Below are 24,618 nucleotides of genomic sequence, written 5' to 3'. Positions count from 1 at the left end.
GCAAAACTCTCATTTTGAAACTTTTCTGATAATAGGCACAATTATCCCATTTGAAGGTGAACATCCTAGCTTAGCAAGTAGCAGAGCTAAATGTCAGACTGGGTCCTCTGGTTCCAGATTGTTCCTTTCACTGTATTATACTAGAAATACACAGCCCTTAATTGGTATCTCTTCAGTCTGAAGAGCTTTTCTTTAATACAATATTTTACTCAATTATATTAGTTTGAATTGATATTGGCAAATCATCATTCATTCACATACATTTATTGAACATTTACTTTGTCAGGCGCTGCACTTATGGCTCTAGGAGGTATCTAACTAGAGAGAGTTTAATGTGAATAATTAATACTCTGTGTGAGTAATGTTATTCTTAATAGAGGTGGGTACCAATTTGGAAAAACTCAAACCTTTTTCTAGTTGCAGATACCTGATTTTTTTTTCCATTTAAGTTTGGAACAGTACTTACTTTAAAAAAATATTTTAATAAAATAATTGTGTGACATTTCCAGTTCAGAAAAGACATCACTGAAGAATGTCTTTTAGGATACTGATTTTACACAACTTAGTTGGGTAAATTGGTTCATATTGAGTTGAACAGTTCTAAGTATTCCTGGGCATCAGATCCATCAATGTACACACATTTATGAGGTGTTGTTGAGGTGTCTGGCCCTGTGTTGAGTAAAGCACGTGGAAGCTGGGTTCACATTTAAGAAGACAGACATGAACAGATCACTGATGTACTTTCTGTCTGTTAAGCACATTGGCTTGGGAGTTGGGAAGCTTTGTCTCTGACTGGTTCTATGACCATGGGCCAGTGACCTAACTCCTCTGAGCCAGGGGATGCTAACTTAGTATAGTGGTATTTACCTCAAAGGTGAGCTGTCTAGAGTAAATGAAAGAATTTATGTAATGAGCTGAGCAGAGTGTTCATTTGTTATTCACAGTTAAAATAACAGATGCCTCCTGATTTGAACACTTTTGAGGGAAATCTGACTTTGCCTGGCTCAAACTATGTCCCATTCTGGATTACCTCATACAGAGTTCTGATGTCTCACTTACTATGCCTTCAAGGAATGATGTTTATTCAGAAAGGGAAGTGGCTCATTCACTCAGCAAATTAACCAAGTACCTGCTGATTGCATAGCTCTGTGGGGACTATAAAGAAACAGTATACCCCAGTATGCCCCGTGAGAGACCTTATAGTAGAGGGGGAATGTGAGTAAAACAAAGGCTTAGAAAATGTCTGAAGTCACAAAGTAGCAGAGCTAAGATTTGAAACCAGAGGCATCAAATTCTTCTGTGCCATGCTAGTTTTTAAGGACAAAAGTCCTAAGTAACAAGGAACATTATAAGACAGTGATACAAGGGATGATAAAAGGCAGCCTTTTGTATGACTCTTAAAAGCTTATACCAGGGCAGTTCAAATCCTACTTCACCCGTTCTTATGAAACCTGGTAAGCTTTAAGAGAAAGCATTGCAGCTTAAAACAAAGCAAAAAAACTCTTTTGATTCAGAAATAGTGGAAGGAAATGTGAAAAAGAAGGCATAGCTGACCCTAGAGTTCCCACTCACATATGAAGGGTACAGGCCTTTCTGTCTCAGTCCTAGCCTTGTTGTCCTACCACCCCCGTATGTTCCCTGGGCTCCAGCCACACTGAACTTGGCAGTGAACTGTCCACTTGTCCTGTGTGCTGTGTCTGCATCCTCCCCAGCATGCCCAGCCTTCATGCACACTGTATATACCTCTGTTAGCGGCCAGCACACTGGACTGCTTTGTTGGTTTACTTGTCTGTGTCCCCCTTTAGACTGAATCCTTTATCTCTGTATCCTGAATGCCTGACCAATAGGGTTCTTTAATAAATCTTTAAAGGTAGATGAGGGGTTGATTGTACAGATGGGGAGATAGATAGTACCAGAGAAAAGGACCAGTGCAGCCCCAAGGAAAAAGAGGCCAGCTTCTCAGCCTGCTCTGTCCTTCTGCACCTGGAAGGCCATTCATGCTCTTGGTCCTATGTTTGAGGGCCAGGCCTGTCTGAGCTATCCTTGGAACCTAAACTCCACTTAGACTTGAAAGATTTGGAGCCTCATTTCTGTGTTCCAAGTTCCAATCAACTTACTCAGATTTCTTTCCACCTCCACCTCCTGTGAGTGTGATGTAGAGACATTCTCAGAATTTAGGTCCCTTCTCTGCTAAAACATGGCCCAGCAGCAGCTTAATGAGCAGCACAGACAGGCTTGGGCACAGCATGGTTTTTGGCATGTATGAACAAGCATATGCCCAACAGAACAAGACCTCTGCTGGGTCCCCTCTCGGATTGTGCCAGTTGTTCATCACCCAAATTTGTAATCTTCCTAACTAGGATTAACATTTCTAGATGCCTCTGTACACCTTGATCCAGTAATTCTTAAAGAAGCAGGGATGGCAGATTATGATTATCTGCAGTACACTAGAACCTGAATATTTCCTCATGAAATCGAGTTCCCTGGTGGTTCCTGCAGGGATGTTCATCTCTGACATTCTTTTTCTTTGCCCAGTTCTTGTGAGGTTGGGCCAGGCCAGCTCTGTGAAGGTAGTAAGAGTGAGGGTGCTGAGTCAGTCTGGTAGTCCACTTGAGCTTCCAGGCTCTGCATTCCTAAGGGATCATTAAGCATTGCAAATCTGCCTTAGTCCTGACACATGTGCCAGCCTGGACATCTCAAATTTAGGAATGTTTTCCAGAACTGGGGGTGAACTTGTTGGTAAACTCTGTCTTGAATGGACCAGGTACTGGATGGTCTGTGATCTCAGCAGACTTGTCCCTCAACTCCCGAGTTTATCTGACCTCTTCATAGTCCCTAAAGACTGTATTTAAGGGTCATGTATTCTGAAGGACGGGCCCTGAGGTTACTATCCCTCTGAAACTCGATGCTGTGCTGTATTACTTTGTGCTTTTGGTAGCATTATCACTTTTATGAGAGCTGGATTTTCAAAACTTCATCAGAGAATCATCTGGAGTAGAAGGTGATCTATATCTATAAAGATATAGATCAGTGGTAGTCAACCTGGTCCCTACCACCCAATAGAGGGCATTCTAGCTTTCATGGTGGGCAGTAGTGGAGCAACCAAAGTATAAATAAAAAGATAGATTGAACTATAGTAAGTTGTTTTATAAAGATTTATTCTGCCAAACTTAGCGAAAATCCGACATAAATTACTTGGTAAGTAATTATTATTATATGCTTTAATTTGCTGTAACTCTGCTTTATAAATTTTATAAAGTAAAGTTACTTCCCTACTTTATAAATCACCATTACTGTGGAACCGGTGGACGGTTAGAAAATTTTACTGCTTACAGAGACACAAAAGTGGGTGGTAGGTATAAAAAGGTTGACTACCCCTGATATATGTATAAATTATTGTGTGACTAGGTAGTGGTGCAGTAGATAGAGCATCGGACTGGGACGCAAAGGACCCAGGTTCAAAACCCCAAGGTCGCCAGCTTGAGTGTGGGCTCATCTGGCTTGGACGTGGGATCATAGACATGACCTCATGGTCACTGGCTTGAGCAAGAGGTCACTTCCTCTGCTGTAGCCCCTCCCCATAAAGGCACACATGAGAAAGCAATCAATGAACATCTAAGGAGACAAAGGAGCCACAACAAAGAATTGATGTTTCTCATCTCTTTCCCTTCCTGTTTGTCCCTCTCTCTGTCTCTGTCACAAAAATAAAAACAAAAAAGATATAGCCTGACCAGGCAGTAGCCAGTGGATAGAGCATTGGACTGGAATGCGGAGGACCTAGGTTCGAGACCCTGAGGTCTCTGACTTGAGCGCAGGCTCATCTGGTTTGAGCAAGACTCACCAGCTTGAGCCCAAGGTCGCTGGCTCAAGCAAGGGGTCACTCAGTCTGCTGTAGCCCCCCTGTCAAGGCACATATGAGAAAGCAACCAATGAACAACTAAGATGCCACAACAAATAATTGATGCTTCTCATTTCTCTCCCTTCCCGTCTGTCCCTATCTGTTCCTCTCTGACTCTTTCTGTCTCTGTCACAATAAATAAATAAGTATAAATAAAAAACATATAGATTATTGGGCCCTATCCAGATCCAGAATCTTTTTAAATCCCGAGGGGATCTAGGAACCAGATCTCTGGGATAATACTTTATTTAGGAGAAACAGGCAAGTTTGGTGGAGCTCCCTGTTAAGAATTCTTATAATTACCCATATGTCTTCCTTAGCTCCTGTTCTAGTTTCCAGAGTTTCAGCTTGGCCTTGCTCTTCTTTTTGACTCACCCCCACTCCACCCTGACCTTGAATTTAGATGGTACTAGAGTTCTTTTGATAGAATGAATAAATGGATGAGTGATTTGCTTTGCACTCACTTCAAAGAACACAAAAGTTATAGCATTGCACAATGAATTTGAGGGAAAACAAAAACCAGGTATTTAATTTTGTAAAGGGAACATATAAGAGTAAAAAGAGCGCCTGACCTGTGGTGGCACAGTGGATAAAGCGTTGATCTGGAACACTGAGGTTGCCGGTTCAAAACCCTGCACTTTTCTGGTCAAGGCACATATGGGAGTTGGTGCTTCCTGCCTCTCCCCCCTTTCTCTCTCTCTCTGTCACTCTTTCTCCTCTCTAAAAAATGAATAAATAAGTAAATAAAAAAGTAAAAAGAGTGTGTATATTGTGTTAGAAAGTCTGAAATTGGCACTATATGATGGCCTGGTCTTGGGCAAATCTTCTAACCTCCCTGGGCTGATGTCCTCCTCTATAAGATGGAGGGTCAGAAGTGGTAATACATGTGAATGTATTTTTTTTTTTTTGCATGACAAACAGTCTTTACTTTTAAATGATTATCAGTACACCAAGTAATAACATGTAACAAGTTCTTGAATTCTATCATCTAGTAATTTTGAGCAAGAGATAGTAAAAGCAGCCCAAACAATTACACTAACATTGTGAATGTATTTTTAAAACTAGAATGGATTCAAATCAGGAGTGAGAATGGTCAGGGTTGGGACGGGGCACAGAACTAGCCACAGCAAGATTGTTATATGGTCAGGTTTAAGTCCATAGGATTTACAGGGACCAGGAAAGAGGACTTTTAAACAAATTTTATTAGAGTTTATTTGAGCCAAAATGAGGATATATGCCTAGAAACAAGATTTTAAGTGCTTCAAGGAAAGAATTTTAGTAGGATGGCAGCTTAGACATGCTCAGGTCCTGTTTCCCTTTTACTCTATTCAGTTTCTGAGCCAATTGGTCCACTATCTTCTGAACTACTGTCCTTGTCCTGCTGGACCCATGAGGCTGTGCCCACATTTAGTTCCACAGGTGCTCAAGGGACAGTCTCCTGGGAAGGCTGCTCATTTTTCCCATGCTGCTGTGGTGTGGTGAAGTTCCTGTGCTTGAGGGTAGGGAGGAGATAAGGAGAGGAAGCTCCAGGGAGGGATGACCAGCTGGCCTGGGAGTTGACAAAGACTAGTCATGCATGCCTGCACCCATTCAGCAAATATTTGAGTGCCTACTGGGATGAGACTCTAGAACCTAAGTAGGGACCACGTGTTCACTCTACTAAAAATTAGAATGAGAGTGATGTGAGCTGCCTACAGTTGGGACATGCAGACCTGTCCCAATGCCTGGCCTGCTACAAAGCTTGCTACTCCCTGCAAACTCTGAGCTTACCTCTTACTGTCCTCTGACCATTCCTACCTAATACCTACCTTAACCCTGATTGTCTCCTTATGCCTATGTGTAGGAGTATACATCTTGCAGAACTCTGTTGGGTCCAGGAAGTGGAGAGGACAGTAGACCAGGGTAAATGGCATGTATGTGCATCTCCCCAGCAGCAACAGCCCATCCTACATTGATGTGCTCTTCAAATTGCTGTGTTATCTTGTAGGGCCATCTTAGCAGCCCTGTAGGAGGCATTACATTCTCACTTTTCAGGTGAGAAAAATTATTGAAGCCATTAAGATATCTACCCTGAGCCACATGGCTAGTCAGTGATTGGAGCTAGGACTTGAAATCAGAGCTTTTCAGGATTGGGGAAAATGGAACAGTGGAGAAATTTTAAGAACATGTACTCTTTTGTCTGATTTCAAGATTAATACATGTAAAAGTATCAGTTTTATAAATGTGGAGGACTTAATAAAATATAAATCACTACCGGCCCTGGCCGGTTGGCTCAGTGGTAGAGCATCGGCCTGGCGTGCAGGAGTCCCGGGTTCGATTCCCCGCCAGGGCACACAGGAGAAGCGCCCATCTGCTTCTCCACTCCCCCCCCCCCTTCCTCTCTGTCTCTCTCTTCCCCTCCTGCAGCTGAGGCTCCACTGGAGCAAAAAGATGGCCCGGGTGCTGGGGATGGCTCCTTGGCCTCTGCCCCAGGCGCTAGAGTGGCTCTGGTCGCAACAGAGCGACGCCCCGGATGGGCAGAGCATCGCCCCCTGGTGGGCGTGCCGGGTGGATCCCGGTCAGGCGCATGCAGGCCCCCCCCCCCCCCCCCCCCCCCCCCCCCCCCCCCCCCCGTTTCCAGCTTCAGGAAAAAAAAAAACAAAACAAAACAAAACCTGAGGTTGCCAGTTCAAAACCCTGGACTTGCCTGGTCAAGGCATGTATAGGAGTTGATGCTTACTGCTCCTCCCCCCTTCTCTCTCTCTTCTCTCTCTCTCTCTCTCTCTTCTCTAAAATGAATAAATAAAAATAATTTTTAAAAAAAAGATTGATCCATGGCCCTGGATGGTTAGGTCAGTTGGTTAGAGTATCATCCCGAAATACCAAGGTTGCAGGTTCAGTCTCTGGTTAGGGCACATACAGGAAGCAGTCAATGAAGGCACAGCCAAGTAGAACAACAAATGAAAAGCCTCTCTTTCTCTCCTTCTCTCTCTCTCTCTCTCTATCTCTCTCTCTTTCTCTTCCTTCCTCTTCTGTCTCTCTAAAATCAATGAATTTTTAAAAAATTGATCCATGAACCTAACTTTATGATTGTCTTTCCCCATCTGTATACACATAATCTTTCATTTAAAATTTTTTTAAAAAACAAAACATGTGTCAGGTAGTTGAGCTAGAATGACAAAGAAAAGCCCTCACAAGCAGGCTCCATCCTGTGTATAGAGAGGGGGAAACATTGGGTCACGGGGAAGGTCTTAGATCACTGGTGCTGCCGTCAGCCAGCTATCTGCCCTTCTGGGACATTATGTAAAATGATGTAACTGAGTGAAAAAGTGGCGGTGAGCTGATTTCCTCTCTCTGCTCAAGTCACTGCACTGCTATCGTGAGGGATACTCGTGAGTCCAGAGTTCTGAGTTGGTGGTGTGTAGAAAGGCTTCTGAGAGGACTGTTTTTTGCTCCTTGCCTTCTTGTACTTTGGAAGCTGAAATCAGGGTGGTCTTCTGGTGCTCCAGTGGTGAGTCCATCTACTTGAAATGGGGCCATCTACTTTGGGGAGAGTGAGTAAAGACCCTCAGTGGCACAGTTTCAGAGCTGCAGAGGGGCACCTAGGAGACCACATGATCCAGTGCTTCGGTTTATAGATGAGAAAAAATTGTGGCCCAGATAGGGAGATTCCCAAAACCACCTTTCAACTGGAACCAGCCTCCAAGCCTCTGGTTCTCTCTGCTAGCCAGCTAGAATTTCCTACTTGAAATTTCTGAGATAGTGAAGGTGGCCATATCAGGTTCTTCACAGATTCTTAATCTGTACCCAGAATTTCTGAGTATCTTTTGGTGTTGCTCTTATCTTCCTTGTTCAATTCCTGACAGGTTCTTTGATTTGGAAGAGGTAGTGAACTATAGTCTCTTTGTCCCAGCACTTAGTGGCCAGCTTATACACAAGTGGTTTGAGTACAAACTGGGTGTTATGAGTCTGTCTCAAATCCACATTAGTCATCTAGCTGAGAGGTCTCAACCTGCAGTTTCCTAAGTAATTGGACTAGGTTAACCCAAAGCATGGTATGAGTGTGCCAAATGGTTTCAGCTAGTATGAAGATAAAAGATTTTCTTGTATTATATTTATATTCTTTTTCACTTATGGTAATATACTGCTTTTTCTATTTTCAGCAGTGTCATAAGCCTCCTCTTTAGAGGTACTGAGGCTAAAAGAATGATAGGTTTAAACAAAGTAAGCTGGCAGAAGGGGGAATGCAAAGATTGCATTGTGGAAGACACTGGAGCAGATGACCTTTCTGGTTCTGCCCAGCTTTGTAACCTTTCAGGGTTACATAGTTTTCTTTACATTCTGACATATACCAATCATCAACCTTCTGGCCTGAGCAGATTCAATTTAGAGTCTGTCCAGAGTTAGGGGACAGCCTGTTAATGGTCAGTTTGATTGAGTGTGTTATTTATTACCTGGGGCAGTTATTGTGGGAGAATGTAAAGACAGTGAGACCCAGTTCCTATAGAGAGTCATCTGGAGGCTGTTCTCTATTGGTGCAGTTTGTGTATTTGTATGGTAAATCCTGGACCATGTTTGTCGGAAGTTTCTGAGTCATTGCTCTCGGGGTAGTGGCCCACGGCTATCATTCTGTGCAGCTCCTGGGAGGTCTACTCAGGGATTCAGTCATAATCTGAACATCTGGAGCTGAGAGAAGATGGGGATATTGGCATGGAGGCCAGGAGTGTGAGCTGCAGGATTGGGCAGTCAAGGGTTCTCTGTTTTTTAGGATTTTCCTGGGGAGAATCTTCACTCAAGAGTTTGCTGAAAGCCAAGAATGGCAAGCAAGGGGCCCTCGGCCTCTGCATCTCCTGAGAACTCCAGTGCAGGGGGACCCAGCGGCAGCAGCAACGGTGCTGGTGAAAGCGGAGGGCAGGACAGCACTTTCGAGTGCAACATCTGTCTGGACACAGCCAAGGACGCCGTCATCAGCCTGTGCGGCCACCTCTTTTGGTCAGTACCCCTGCCACCATCCCAGAGAACATGCTGCCAAGTTTGGAAAGCTTGTAGTCCTGGACAGCTTTGGAGAAGGTTTTCCACATATTTTGGGTCATGATGTGCTAAGGCCCAAAGGTAGGCAACCTAGGTTCTCATCTCAGCTCTGCTGCTGATGAGCTGCGTGACCTTGGGCAAATCTTGTCCCCACCCTCAGCTCCATATTTCCATCTCTAAGTAATAACACTCACCATTTAGTGAGTACTTACTACGTGCTACTTGCTGTGCTAGCCAAGAGGCAGTTATGTACAATGGTTCTGAGCAAGGACTGTGGACCCAAACTGCCTTACTATGAATCGTGACTCTGCCACTTTCCTACTAGATGACCTTGGACAAGGTACTTGAACTCTGTCTCATTTTATAGGGTTTTTTTTTTTGTTTTTGTTTTCATTTTTCTGAAGCTGGAAACAGGGAGAGACAGTCAACAGACTCCCGCATGCGCCCGACCGGGATCCACCCGGCATGCCCACCATGGCGCGATGCTCTGCCCACCAGGGGGCGATGCTCTGCCCATCCTGGGCGTCGCCATGTTGCGACCAGAGCCACTCTAGCGCCTGAGGCAGAGGCCACAGAGCCATCCCCAGCGCCCGGGCCATCTTTGCTCCAATGGAGCCTCGGCTGCAGGAGGGGAAGAGAGAGACAGAGAGGAAAGCGCGGCGGAGGGGCGGAGAAGCAAATGGGCGCTTCTCCTGTGTGCCCTGGCCGGGAATCGAACCCGGGTCCTCCTCACGCTAGGCCGACGCTCTACCGCTGAGCCAACTGGCCAGGGCCCCACATTTTATAGGGTTTTTTATGAACATTAAACGACTTGAAATATATGAAAGGCTTAGGAGGGCACATAGCATATAGTAAATATTATTTGTTAGCTATGATCATAGCAATTGTTACTATATTTTACGTAGTATATGAAAATGAAGTGGCAGAGTCAGTGTCCATTCATCCCACCCTCGATGGTTACAGAAGCCCCTTTTAGCTCTGAGAATCTGGGTGAATCTTGCAATCTTATTTTTTTTCTCTTGGTTTTGAGTAACATAAGGGTGAGAATGCCAGGTAAGGCAAAGAGTGTGCTATTCCAAGGCCAGCAATTTCTGGGGACAGCATATGCACTGTTAGGTTCATCTGAGACCCTCAGGCTACTCTATACCTGTATAGTACCCTGGATCGGTGCTGTGAACGGAGGAATGTTAGAATGTTTAAGGGAGGGTTGGCCAGATTATCAAACCCAGGTTTGACTGAGTAGGACCTAGAGCTATTGGATATTTTTGAGCAGGCAAGTGGTGTGGAAAAAGGATTATTTAAGCAATATTTAAGAGAATTTAAGTTGCCAACAGTGAAAATGTTTAGTTAATTGGTGTGTGAATAGAGTAGAATAGAGATTTTTGTTCTGGAGGCTCTTTCCCTAATCATTAAGTTTTGTGCAGAAACTGTTGTCATCAGCCGTCTCCCAGAATTTGGAGATACTGCAGTTTTATGTTTGCGGTATCATAAAAGCAACACTTGAAATGGTGGCAAAATTAAGAATTAAGTCTGGGTATGAATGGAAAGAACACATACTCTAAAATGAAACAGATGTTTTTTGTTTGTTTGTTTTTTTGTATTTTTCTGAAGTTGGAAACAGGGAGGCAGTCAGACAGACTCCTGCATGCGCCCGACCAGGATCCACCCAGCACGCCCACCAGGGCGCGATGCTCTGCTGCAACCAGAGCCATTCTAGCGCCTGAGGCAGAGGCCACAGAGCCATCCCCAGCGCCTGGGCCAACTTTTGCTCCAATGGAGCCTTGGCTGCGGGAGGGGAAGAGAGAGATGGAGAGGGGGAGGGGTGGAGAAGCAGATGGGCGCTTCTCCTGTGTGCCCTGGCTGGGAATCGAACCCAGGACTCCTGCACTTCAGGCCGACGCTCTACCACTGAGCCAACCGGCCAGGGCGAAACAGATGCTTCTAACCGGAGTGGTTTGTCTTTGGTCAAATCTGCTTATCCTCTCTATGCCTCAGTTTCCTTATCTGTAAGAGACAGTTGCACTTCCTCAGAGGTTAGTGTCACTATCCAGTAACATTAACAAATGCAAAGCTATTCAGCTACAGGCCCACAGTAATTGCTTTATAAATGGGAGTAATCATCATCATTGTTAAATCCTTAATTTTCCCCAAGGAGAAGATACTTCCATTTCTTCCCCACAGTCTTTGAGGGAAATTACCAGTGGAGATCTGCCATGATCTAAGGTGCCCCAGTTCAGTTTGGAATGGCATTGTAAGGTTATTGTTGGAGTCAGATGTCAGGTGTCTGTTATGTCCAGGGAGATAGTGTATCTGAATTATGAGGCTAAACCATGGCTAAGGAGTCATGAAAGGAATTATCCTCTGAGTTAAATTTTACTCAGATAGAGGAGAGGTTATTTGAGGGACAGAAACCATGTGCACATTTTCTACTGGCATTTAGTAGGTGTGCAGTTGATACTTGTTACTTGAATGAATCAATCAGAAGAGAAAGAAAAGTTAAAAATCTGGAGTTAGAGTAACTTTTCATTCAATTCTGTACATGTCATTTCTTGCACCCAGTGCTGGGTGATAGAAGGGACAGTAGAATAAGTCAAGGAACTTATTTTTTAGTCCTGGTGCTATAAGTAATTTCACATTTCTGAGCTTGGTTTCCTCATTTGAAAATAAGAGATTGGGTAGCAACCTATGTAGTATATAGCTCACTAAGCTGAAGGTAGCTCTTTCTGCCAAGCAGCAGGCCCCATCCTTCTTGTTACTTAGATGTTTTTAACAGTAAACCTGAACTTGAAGCTATTTACTGCCAGCTGAACTCTCGAGGCTGAAGACAGCCTGAAGATTTTGTTAAACTGCGTCTAGATCTGCCTATTCCTTTTGAGTCTGAGGAGGCTACGAACCCATTGAAATTGAGTCCAAAATATTACATGTGTGCATGTATGCATAGATGAGAGCATGAGAATGTCCCCATGAATTTTTCTGTAGAGTCCTTAGCTTTTATTGAATTCCCTTAGAGACCAAAACCCCTCAGAGTTTGATTTATAGAGAAGTTAGGTCTGGGATGGTCTGGCACCTGGGGGTCTTCACAAGTAGTGGGACTCCAGGGGTGGAGATTGGCATTTTGACACCATTGCTTCATTTTTCCTGTGTTTTTAGCCCAATCTTCTCTAATTTCTGGCACCATTGATCCCCCCGCCCCTCAGTGGGGTAACAGTGCTCAACAGTTTTATCCTGTTTTCCCATTTTTCTGCTCCTGCCTTGGTGTTTCTGCTAATGAAAGCATTTTCCCCCCTTTCCCCCTTTTTCTCTTCTCCTGGATGACTGGTTGCCCTGGGGACTCTGACAGTTGGCCATGTTTACATCAGGTAAGATGCGTTTCATTTTACTTTGTCTTTCATCAGCTATGGTTGCACAAGACATCCCTAGTCTCAGGAGACTACTGTCAGAAACTGCAATCTCCCTTGCTTGTGGCACATTTGCTTGCTTTGCCCCCAACCCACAAAGCACTTGATGAAATGAGGTGTCAGTGTGGTATCCAGGATGGTCCTGACTCTGCTAGCAGTGGCCTCTGTGGCCTTCACAAGACACTACCTCTCTGGGTCTCAGGTCCTCATTTGTAAATTGTATTGGATTTGATAGTATGTTAGTTTTTTATTTTTGAGAGTGTGCCTCTAGAAGGTACCTCTTATCATATCAGCAATCCCCCCTACCCTTGAAAGTCTTAAAAATGTTAGGAAAGGGAAAACATTTTAGTCAAAACAGAGAGCTTTTGTGAAAGGAAGACAGTCTGTTTTCCCAGCTTTAGCTTATTATGAAAACCAGTTAATAAGTATTCACCAAGATCCAGGCATCTGCTTGGTGAGACAGCAGGGTCTGGCGATCACAACTGGTTGTGAGTAATCTCTGTGAGCTGGCCATATCTGCAGTTGTTGGTAGTGGAGCCCCACACTAGTAGGTGACTTAGGAATGTGGGAGGTCAGAAGTTCCAGACCGATAGAGCCTCAGAATTTGGATGGGAGAAAGTGGGGGAAATGAGAGGGGTTCATGTTAAGTTTGGGTGTAGTGCATTCTGGTCCTAGTGGAACCTGGCGAAACATATCTGCTAAAATTTTTGAAGAGTGCAATACACACACATTTTGGGGCTTTTGAATAAGATAGAGGAAATAAGATATAAAATCGCTAAACACTGCCTTCTCCTTGGCCCTGAAGTTCTAGATTCACATTTATATAATAAACTTTATATCATTGGGTCTAAAGATGCAATTTATACTCTAAAGTAAATGTTGAGAATATATATATATTAAATTACGTAATGCCTACAAGTAACATGTTTTTATCTTTTTATGTATTTATTTAAGATGTTATTTATTGATTTTATAAAGAAGGGGTGGGGGGATAAGAAGTACTTGCCTCACTCTAGCTGTTCATTGTTTGCTTGTTATATGTGCCTTGACCGGGCAAGCCCAGGGTTTCGAACCAACGACCTCCATGTTCCAAGTTGGCTCTCTATCCACTGCACCACCGCAGGCCAGGCATCATTTTTATCTTGTTTTTAAGGAAGTTAAATAAACAAAATATTTTTAGTATTACCAGTGAAAGGTCCTGGGAAATCCAAAACCAGATTCTGGTGTTCTTCATATTAAAAGAAATAGTTGAGTGCAAACATTAGTGAAAATACATAAAAAAACCACTAAGGAAATTTAGGTAATGAGCAAAATCTATCCTTTTACACGTAATAAATCACCAGAAAATTATCAGCTTATATCAAGATGCTAATGTGTAGAATACAAAGTTGTTGATGAAATGCTATAAAAATAGAAATCACAGAAAGAAATATCTGACTACCAGAGTAATATCAGGGAAGGTGGAGATTTAAAGTTCATTATACCCACACCTGCAGGCTAAACTGAGGCTGTGTCTGTCAGATACCTTGACATAGCTCCAGGTTTACAGTTCTTTCTTGCTATATTGCTGGGAGCCCCTAAAGAAGATTCAGTATGAAGAAGCTTGTTTAATTATGATGGTATTTAAAGGTAATTTTTATTTCATCACTAGTAAATATTTATTGAGTGGCAGGATCAGGGATCAGAGAGTCAGGTTCCTTGTGGTGTTTCCTGATGGTGCTGGTGTTTCCAACTTGAGGCCTCTGGTCCACGTTGTTCTACTGCTGGCTCTTACTGACCACTCTGTGGTGGGCTTACACCATTCATGCATTTTTCTCTCCTGCTCGCAGTGGTTGGAGACCAGACCTAACAGACAGGTGTGTCCAGTTTGCAAAGCTGGGATCAGCCGAGACAAGGTCATCCCACTCTATGGCAGGGGCAGCACTGGACAGCAGGATCCCAGGTGAGGCCTTGGGGCACCTCTCACACCTACTTTTCTCCTTTGGATATGAATTCACTTCCATTCAGCACCAACTCACCCCACCCTTTACTTAGTGCTTGTAGACCCTCACTTCTGAAGCAGTTGGGATCCTGATGGGAGTCTGCCAGGAGGATAAGGGAACTAGGTTGCCACTTGCTGAGCTATATATAATATAGATATCCACCGAGCATCTGCCCGGGGCAGGCAATGTGGTTGGTGCACAAGATATCACTATTGCAAGTGTGCAAAGTGCTCTAAAGAAGCAGCCTGGGAAACAGGGTATCCAGCAGGAGGCTACATGGAAGGTGGGGTGCTCTAGCAGTGATGTATATAATATTGGGGAGGAGGAGATAGGATTCTGGGAGGCTTGTAGAGTTTAGATTCCTGGAAATGGAGGTGTGGGTGGGTCTGGCATTCTCCAGACACAAATACTGAGAGCCCTTTGTAGTGTGGCAGACACACAAACCCCATCCTTGAACTCCCCAGTAGTGTCTCTTACCTTCTCCCACACACCCTATGCCCAGACACAGTGGACTTCTCTTAAAGGTTCTTACTCTTTCGCATTCATGAGCCTTTGTATTTGTTTTCCTTAGCCTCTTCTCCTCTCCCCAGTTCTCTTCAACTCTTCCTCCTCAAACTTCTGCCCACCTTTAATGAGCAGCCCTAACGGTACCTTCTCCTTGAAATGGCCCTTGTTCCCCACATTGGTTGCTCTCATCCATGCTCCCACACCATTTAGTTCATACCTCTCTTAAAGAAGTCCCTTTCCACACTGTAGTATGTGATTGGTTGTAGCCCCCTTTAAACCATGAACACCTCAAGAGTAGGGTCTATTGTCAGGCTTAGTATTGGTAACAACCTACCTTGTGCTTGATGGGTAACAAGTTCTCAGTCCAGTATTTGTAGGATGAGTGATGGAAGAGACTAGGACCCAGAGGCAAAAAAGAATAGTGTAGAAGGCCCTGGCTGGCTGGCTCAGTGGTAGAGCGTCAGCCAGGTATGTAGATGTCCTGGGTTCAATTCCCAGCCAGGGAACACAGGAGAAGTGCCCATCTGCTTCTCCACCCTTCCCCTTTCCTTTATCTCTCTCTTCCCCTCCTGCAGCTAAGGCTCCATTGGAGTAAAGTTGGCCTGGGCACTGAGGATGGCTCTGTGGCTTCCACCTGAGGCGCTAGAATGGCTCTAGTTGCAACGGAGCAACTGCCCAGATGGGCAGAGTATCGTTCCCTAGTGGGCATGCTAGGTGGATCCCGGTCAGGTACATGCAGGAGTATGTCTCTGCCTCCCCACTTCTCACTTTAGAAAAATACAAAAAAAAGAAGAAGAATAGTGCAGAATACTTGTCCAAAAGTAGTGGGAGGTAAAGCTGAAGTTAATAGGAGCAGATCAGAGAGACCATGAGTCTCAGCCGTCTCTGCTGACAGGCCACCCTCTGTTTTAGTTTGTATTTGGCATTTTTATTTCCATGACCCCTATATCACTCAGATCCAGGGATAGGTGTCTGCTTGGCATTCTTAACCAAACTGGGTCAAGCTGTCTGTGAGAGGAGTAGGATGAGTGCAGTCTGATGAGCATATTATAAACAAGCTGCTTTTCTTCTTGGTTTTCTATAGGTAGGAAAAAATGAGTGCAGGTAGAACAAAGAGTTACTTAGTATTTGGTTTATTTTGACCATAGGTTCACACGCTGGGATGGAAAATGGACGTGGCCATGGTGAGGAACTCCCACTTCACTGGAGCAGCTCAAAGCATTATGTAATAGACCTATTTACCCCTGTTTGTGTTTCAGAGAGAAGACCCCTCCCCGTCCTCAAGGACAGAGGCCAGAGCCGGAGAACAGAGGGGTGAGGAAAATTCTAGGAGAAACTTCTAGAAATGAGCTTATGGCTTTAGAAGTTTCTCTCTTGGCCCTGTACGTTTTCCTTCTTTATTATAAAAGTAAAGGCAAATTTGTAAAATACAGAAAGTATAAGGGGGGGAGATCACTTATCACACCATCTAGAAATAATACAATAAATATTTGGCTCCTGTTTTGTAACCCTCTTAATATTTCATTCGTTCTGTATTAAGTACCTTCTGTGTACTAGGCATCATTCTAGTCACTGATGCTGTATCAGTGAACATGGAAAAAATCTTGCCCGCAGGTAGTTTTTATTCTCAAGGTGGGGGGAATTTTCAGTGATAGATCTTGAGATTTTACATGTCAGTCATGTTTCATGTAACTGTTTGATGCTATAATATATGGACTTTACATAGTTTATTTAGTCCATTGTTGGACATTTAGCTGTTTTCTTTTTTTTTTTTTTTCCTTTTATTTTAAAAATACTCTGATGAACTCACAGGTTTTTGAGCAGGTTCATGATTATTTTACCAGGGTAAATTCTTAGAAGTACTGGCCTGACCTGTGGTGGTGCAATGGATAGAGTGACCTGGAATGCTGAGGTCACTAGTTCAAAACCCTGGGCTTACCCAGTCAAGGCACATATGGAAGTTGATGCTCCTACCCCTTCTCTCTCTCTAAAATGAATAATAGGGACCAGAGGAAAAGAGGACAGAGGGAAAGGGGATGATAGGATGGGATAAACCTGAAAGGAAGGAGGGAGGGTGCTATGGGGAGGGGGGCAAAGGAGATGTTGAGGGGAATATGGGGGTGGGGGGTGCATTTGGGGCAACACTAGAATATATGTAAACACAATAAATTAAAATCAATTTTAAAAAATAATAAAATAAATAAATTTTAAAAAAAGAAAGAGAACTAGAAGTACTGGCTCAAAAATTTTGCACATTTAAATGAGATATTAGTCTTCTTTTAATTTAATTTTTTATTTATTCATTTTTAGAGAGGAGAGAGAGAGAGACAGAGGGAGAGAGAGGAGAGACAGAGAGAGAGAAGGGGGGAGGAGCTGGAAGCATCAACTCCCATATGTGCCTTGACCAGGCAAGCCCAGGGTTTCAAACCGGCAACCGCAGCATTTCCAGGTCAACGCTTTATCCACTGCGCCACCACAGGTCAGGCAAGAGACATTAGTCTTTTTAAAAAATTTCTTGTGGAGCCCTGGCTGGTTGGCTCAGTTGGTTAAAGCATTGTCCCGAAACTCTAAGTTTGTGGGTTTGATTCCCAGTTACGGGCACATGTGGGAAGCAACCAGTGAATGTACCACTAAAGTGGAACAACAACCAGATGCTTCCCTCTCTCTCTCCCTTCCTTCCTCTCTTTCTAAAATGAGTCAAAAATCTTTTTACTTTCTTGAATCATTTAAAAAAAGTTTAAAGCAAAATATTTACATAAAAATCTCAGAATCCCACAAGTATATTATTTCCTTATCTTTTTTTATCTGTATGTTGTGTGTATGTGTATACATATTTTTTATGCTGTCACTATTTTCTATGATGCTCTATAGCAGGGGTCCCCAAACTTTTTACACAGGGGCCAGTTCACTGTCCCTCAGACTGTTGGAGGGCCGCCACATACAGTGCTCCTCTCACTGACCACCAATGAAAGAGGTGCCCCTTCCGGAAGTGCGGCGGGCCAGATAAATGGCCTCAAGGGGCTGCATGCGGCTCGCAGGCCATAGTTTGAGGACACCTGCTCTATAGTATAGTATTCTCTTTTTTTTTTTTTTTTTGGTAAGCGAGAGAGAGAGAGAGAGAGAAAGAGAGAGAGAGAGAGAGGGAAAGAGGCAGACAGGAAGGGAGAGAGATGAGAAGCATCAACTCATACTTGCCGCACCTTAGTTATTCATTGATTGCTTTCTCATATGTGCCTTGACCAGGGAGCTCTAGCCAAACCAGTGACCCCTTGCTCAAGCCAGCAAGCTTGGGCTTCAAGCCGGCAACCCCATACTCAAGCTGAGCCCTCGCTCAAGCCAGTGACCTCGGGGTTTCAAACCTGGGTCCTCAGCATCCTAGGCCAACGCTCTATCCATTGCGCCACTCCCTGGTCAGACTCTGTAGTGTCATCTTTGTTTTTTTTAAAAGGTTCTATTTATTCCATTGAATATTGATGCATTATAATTTAGGTGTTCACATTGAAGGACTTTTTAGTTTCTTCCAGATTTTGCTATTATAAATAATGCTTTAATGATCATCTTGGCACTTTTTTTTTTTTTTTTTTTTGTATTTTTCCGAAGCTAGAAACGGGAGGCAGTCAGACAGACTCCTGCATGCACCCGACTGGGATCCACCCGGCACGCCCACCAGGGGGCGATGCTCTGCCCATCTGGGGCATCGCTCTGTTGCAACCAGAGCCATTCTAGCGCCTGAGGCAGAGGCCACAGAGCCATCCTCAGTGCCCAGGCCAACTTTGCTCCAATGGAGCCTTGTCTGCAGGAGGGGAAGAGAGAGACAGAGAAAAAGGAGAAGGGGAGAGGAGGAGAAGCAGATGGGTGCTTCTCCTGTGTGCCCTGGCCGGGAGTCGAACCCGGACTCCTGCACGTGAGGCCGACACTCTACCACTGAGCCAACCAGCTAGGGCCATTGGCACTTTTTTTAAAAAAGATTTTACTTTTTATTTTTTTTGAGATAGAAAGAATGGAGGGGCAAGGGATGGGAAGCATCACCTTGCTTCTTGTATGTGCCTTGATCTGGCAAGCTCAGGGTCTTGAATCAGACCTCAGCATTCCAGGTTGATGCTTTATCCACTGCACCACCATAGGTCAGGTGGCACTTTTTTTTTTCTATTTGAATTACAGCCTTTTCTCAAGATTCCCAGGGGTGGGATTATTGAGTTAGGGATCTTGGTAGAAATTGAAGGTCTTTTCTCCAGATTACCTTCAATGGTAACAGCAGCAAACACTTGTTGCATGATTATTATATACAAAAAACTATATGTAAAGGGCTTTATATACACAGTCTCATTTAAGCTTCACATCAGCCCATTTAACAGAACAAACTGCAGCACAGTAGGTGAAGTGACTTGTCCAGAGCCTTACACACGGGGCTGAAATCCAGATCTGGGTGCTATTGAGTGAAGTCCCTGCTTTCGACTACCAGGCAGCAGCACTTTAACTTTCCCACGCTCTGGTTCCTAACAGGGTATTAGCTCCTAACCCAGGATCAGAGGCCCTGGCCTTGATTCCACACTTCTAGTATTTACAAGCACCTGCAGCTAGTAATGATGCTTTTTGCCTACTTTGCCCTAGGAACATAAACTGCCAAATGTGAGAACTTGTGGGACTGTATAGAGTTGTCAGAAAGGAGGCCAGAGGTCAGTCCTATGGATTGCACTGAGTGAAGTGGCGGTTCCTTATAAAACAGTTACACCTCTCTGGGTAATGCTGCCTTGGTCCCAGGAGCCCACAGGCTCTCAACCATACTGGGTCTAAATAAGAGGCATTTTTGCACTGAAATGGAAACTGGTTGTTTTCCTTCCATATTGTTTATTTTTTTATTAAATAGACTGTTAAGCTTTATAGGTTGTGTCACCTAGCAAGAAGTTTGGAACTGGATATGCCAGGTGGCTTAGTATGGGATAGGGAGCAGTCACTTTCGTGACTCGTAAAAGACTTAAAAATGCAAGTTCTTAGGCCTGACCTGTGGTGGCACAGTGGATAAAGCGTCAACCTGGAAATGCTGAGGTTGCCGGTTCAAAACCCTGGGCTTGCCTGGTCAAGGCACATATGGGAGTTGATGCTTTCTGCTCCTCCCCCCTTCTCTCTCTCTCTCTCTCCCCTCTCTAAAATGAATAAATAAAATCTAAAAAAAAAAGAAAAGAAAAGAAATGCAAGTTCTTTGTGGAGAACAATTGGCCCAATCATTTTTTTTCTTTTTATTATTTTTTAATCATTTATTCTAAAGATCTACCCAGAGATACAGGGGAGAAGAGAATTTTTTTGTATGATGTGCACAATTAAGAGCATGGGATTTTGACCCTGGCCAGGTAGCTCCGTTGGTTAGAGCATCGTCCCAAAGCACAAAGGTTGCCAGTTCGATCACTGGTCAGGGCACATACAGGAGCAGCTCAATGTTTCTCTCTCTCTCTGCCTACCTATCCCCCTTACTTTCTCATTTAAATCAATAAATTAAAAAAAATTTTTAAGAGCATGGGTTTTTAGATTATACTGACTTAGTTTTAGATCTGAACTCTACCCGTTACTACCTTGGTCAAATTATTTCACCTCTCTAAGCCCAGTTTGGTCATCTGGAAAATGTGGGTGATGCTATTGTAAGAATTAAATGTGACTTATATATCCTAGTGCTTAACATGGTACCTGGCACAGAGCTAGCACTTAGAAAATGGGAATTACTTATTTACAATATTATGATTCCTCTCTAAGTTTTTCACGTGAAAGATGATGCAGTATAGAACGTGTAGGAGGAAAAAGGCTCCGAGGGACACACCATGCTGCTGACAGCAGATTTTAGAGGGAAGGGGCAGTGATATGGAAGATGAATGAGGAGACCCCTGACTTTCTGTCAGTTATTCTGTAATGTGTGAATTTCTTATAACAAGCATATATTACTTTTGTGATCAGAAGAAATTAAAGGGTTTTGATTTGTTTAAATTCTCTAACACTATTAATAGAAAAACTTAAGGGAAAATACTTATCTATATCTTATCCACATACTTACATATTGTCATGTACTTGTGACCATGGTGTTCAAACAGTTTCATTTGGTAACTTGGTGACAGAGTTTTTCATGTTGCTGCATAGTCAGTGTAATAGTCCTTAGCATATATCAAGGTTTTTATCATTATCTCCATTATTAGCTAATTAGGGTTCCACTTTTTTGCTCTTACCAATAATGTGTAGCTTATACTGACATTCTCTTGTAATTGGGCATAAGGGTTATTGCTAATTTTGCTTTTAGAAAGCATGTAAAAATTTGTGGAGAACAGCTAGCGGGTGAAGGAACCTGGAGCTCTAAGAACCCTGACTTGCTTCAGCAGAGTATTTTACTTTGGGTCAGAGCCAGTTCTTTCTGACATTCAGATCTCCTTACCAGCACTCCTTGTAGGCTAGAAGGGAAGAAGGGCCACCAGTATACATCTGTTTTGGGGTCTAGATGGGAGGGAAAGATCTCCTCCTTGGAAATAGGAGCAGAGGGTTGGGAGGAGAGGTGGGTGACACATATAAGGTGATATGTTTAACAGGTGCGGGAGAAGCCTGCTTATTCTACTTTTTAATTGCATTTCTTCTACAGGGATTTCAAGGATTTGGATTTGGAGATGGTGGCTTCCAGGTGTCTTTTGGAATTGGGGCATTTCCCTTTGGGATATTTGCCACAGCATTTAACATAAATGATGGGCGGCCTCCTCCAGGTAAGACCCTGTTCCCTTGGTAATCCTGCTTGAAGGCTTCTTAGAATCCATCTGTATATAAGTTACAGGTAATTGTTACTGCATGGATCATCAGCCTTTTCAAACTGTGCTAAACTCTTATTTTTTTCTGAAGTGAGAAGCGGGGAGGCAGAGAGACAGATTTCCGCATGCACCCATTTGGGATCCACCTGGCATGCCCACCAGGGGGCGATGCTCTGACCATTGGGTTGTTGCTCCATTGCAACTGGAGCCATTCTAGTGCCTGAGGCAGAGGCGACAGAGCCATCCTCAGCACCTGGGCCAACTTTGCTCCAATGGAGCCTTGGCTGCGAGAGGGGAAGAGAGAGATAAAGGAGAGGGGGAAGCGTGGAGAAGCAGATGGGTGCTTCTCCTATGTGCCCTGACCGGAAATTGAACCTGGGACTTCCACATACTGGGCTGATGCTCTACTGCTGAGCCAACAGGCCAGGGCTGTGCTAAACTTCTTTAGATTGCTGGTAGTCACTAATGATAATGCATACTTATCAAGTATTAGGCACATTCAGAGTGCTTTCTCTTACAAACGCAGGATCCTCATGATAAAGCCTATGTGACAGGTGTGTGATTAGCTCAGTTTACAAATCAGACAATACTCAGTAGTGTTTCATAAGACATACTCCATGCCCATAAAATGAAAGGATATAAACCATACCTAGCTGAGGAAAAGCCTGGTCTGTCCTGCACATGTACCACCACCTGCCACTTTGACCTTTGGGGGCTGGAAGGGACAAGGTGACCCAAAAGGAGTCAGGGCCTCTCTATTCTCTGGCATCTCTGTCCAGCTTCCCTCGGGACACACATGGGACTGGTCCCAAATCCCAGTCCTTTAGGAACTCTGCCTACATCTGCCACCTGCTGGTACCTTTCTCCCTCTAGTCAGCTTGAGAATTCCAGCTACATTCGGTGTAGAGCAGGGTGGCAAGGTGGCTGGCTTGTACTCGATCACAGTCTAACACCCAGACCAGGATCCTTACCATGGAAGCTGCTGCCACTGACGTTGGCTGAGCTCTGCTTACAGTCCTTGGAGCCTCATGTGTGCTAGGTACAGTAGGAACCTGTGTATAGTTCCCGGCCAGGAGCTTATGCTCTAGGGACAGTAACCCACTCCAGGGCTATCCTGGTTGTCCCCTGCCCCCACCCTGGTGCTTGGCACATAGCAGGCAATTGATAAGTCTTTTTTGACTGCCTGCCTGGATGAATCCCATCAGAGCACCTAACTGGGGAATAGTATATAGTACCAAAAGATCTTGGGAGTCTCCTTCCCTATCTCATCTATCCCAAAGGAAGGAGACCCCAAAGGGCAAGTGTCCCATGAAGGTAGCAGGAACCTGCCTGGTAAATTGGTTCCTTCCAACCTGGTCCAAGGCTCACCTTGGCTTCCCCAGGTAAACATAGTTAGTTGCACAGCCAGGCCGGACTCTCGATCTCTTTATCCTCCTGCCACTATCAGACAGTTTTGTCATGTTTGGTACATCTTGCCTGTAGGGGTGTAGATTCTCTTAACTCTCCTTTCCCCATAGTCAGGACAGGGAACTCTATATAGCAGCTTTTCTCAAAGTAGAGAAGAGGGGAAAGCCAGGTTCTCAGCCCACTTCTGTCCCTAGTTTGCTATGTGATGAGGGAAACAGGTTACTTTGCCTGTCTGGGCCCTAGCTCTCTCATCTGGAAAAGGAAGGCACTCCATGTTGGGCTCTCTGAGACCCCTCCCAGTTCAACAGTGCTGGAATCTAGAGGATCCATGACTCAAGAGGCGGTGCTCTGGTCTCTTCCTTTATTAATGAATTTATTGGGGTGACATTGTTTAATAAAATTATATAGGTTTCAGGTGTACAGTTTTATAATACATCATCTGTATATCGTCTTCAGTTTCTTCTTACAGAAAAATGTGAATAGTACCCACCAAGCAATAATGTGTGTACAGAACACTCAGCACACAGAAGATGCTTAACAAACAGTAGCTTCTCTTTTATTATTCTCTCTATAAGAGTTTCCTGTTTTACTTGTACCTATAAGCCAAACCCTCTTAGGATAAATTGGAGAACTTTTCCTCATTGTTATATTATTCCACGTGTTTTCATAATTTCAGTTTTTGTTTTGCCTGATATCACTTGGGGTTTGGAAATCTTTTTAGTGTGCAGGATTTATTCTAAAGAGATGAAGGTTGATGCTTCTTGACTTCTGTCCCAAATGGGCAGTGTGCACAGCTGCAGTGTTCTGACAGCCTCTCTTCTCCCCCATCTCTCCAGCTGTCCCTGGAACGCCCCAGTACGTGGATGAGCAGTTCCTGTCACGCCTCTTCTTGTTTGTGGCCCTGGTGATCATGTTCTGGCTCCTGATTGCCTAATGCTAGGCTCCTAGCCTGCATCCATGGCAGGACCTCTGGACTGGTGACACACCACCCCCACTCTTGATGTTTGGCTTCCTGGATAATCCTGGCCCCTGGAATCAGTGGGGTCAGTAACACATCAAGGAATCTTGCTTCTCTATCAGAGCTTTGGGACTCAAGACCAGTTGTCGAGAACCCTGGAATATGGCCACTGCAATAAACACTCTGCTATGACCTCAGGCCTTGGCATTGCATTGTCTCTCATTGGTTATACCATGAAATCCTGTTCCAACCAGTTCAGCAGTTCCTGACTGCACAGGAAAGAGGCGGAAGAGAGAAACCGTCAGTACAATTTTACCTGAGTTTAATATTATAAGAACAAAGGGATGAACCAAATGTTACTTATGAAAACTTTCTTTTATCTCTTTAAATAACCCTTGGTAAGTGGCCTCCAAAGTCATTGGGGCTCTTCATACAGAGAGCTTCCTCTTCAAGATCCCAGTGCTGTTCTGTCCTATTTCCTCTTCCCTCTTGTCTCCCTCCTTCTCCCCCTCCTCCGCAGCAGAGATAGGAAATTGTCCTATATTGCCTGACCAGGCGGTGGCACCATGAATAGAGTGTGGGGACATGGAGGACCCAGGTTTGAAGCCCCAAGGTCGCCAGCTTAAGCGCAGGCTCATCTGGTTTGAGCAAGGCTCACCAGCTTGAGCCCAAGGTCACTGGCTTG

General features: G+C 44.2%; 1 protein-coding gene and 2 non-coding genes across 5 annotated transcripts in view; 1 reads left to right on the top strand and 2 right to left on the bottom strand.

Annotated features, from left to right (window-relative positions):
* Window positions 1-24,130, top strand: part of RNF185 (ring finger protein 185) — a 192,424-nt gene extending 168,294 nt beyond the window's left edge. For 2 of the 3 annotated variants that reach the window (XM_066370494.1, XM_066370493.1), the window contains exons 2-7: window positions 8,646-8,869; window positions 12,249-12,267; window positions 14,136-14,248; window positions 16,055-16,109; window positions 21,409-21,526; window positions 23,812-24,130. In XM_066370494.1, coding sequence (XP_066226591.1) covers window positions 8,694-8,869; window positions 12,249-12,267; window positions 14,136-14,248; window positions 16,055-16,109; window positions 21,409-21,526; window positions 23,812-23,909 — 579 coding nt within the window. In that variant the 5' untranslated portion in view covers window positions 8,646-8,693 and the 3' untranslated portion in view covers window positions 23,910-24,130. Of the gene's footprint in view, window positions 1-8,645; window positions 8,870-12,248; window positions 12,268-14,135; window positions 14,249-15,943; window positions 15,980-16,054; window positions 16,110-21,408; window positions 21,527-23,811 lie in introns of all 3 variants that reach the window. The other variant, XM_066370495.1, reaches the window with a different exon arrangement.
* TRNAF-GAA (transfer RNA phenylalanine (anticodon GAA)) lies at window positions 10,761-10,836 on the bottom strand. Its single transcript has one exon. It is a non-coding gene; the product is annotated as a tRNA-Phe (tRNA).
* Window positions 18,665-18,739, bottom strand: TRNAV-CAC (transfer RNA valine (anticodon CAC)). The gene has a single exon. It is a non-coding gene; the product is annotated as a tRNA-Val (tRNA).
* Window positions 24,131-24,618: the final 488 nt, after the last annotated feature.

Source organism: Saccopteryx leptura, chromosome 2, assembly GCF_036850995.1.
Source record: "Saccopteryx leptura isolate mSacLep1 chromosome 2, mSacLep1_pri_phased_curated, whole genome shotgun sequence".
NCBI lineage: Eukaryota > Metazoa > Chordata > Mammalia > Chiroptera > Emballonuridae > Saccopteryx > Saccopteryx leptura.
This window is presented reverse-complemented; position numbering and strand designations above follow the sequence as displayed.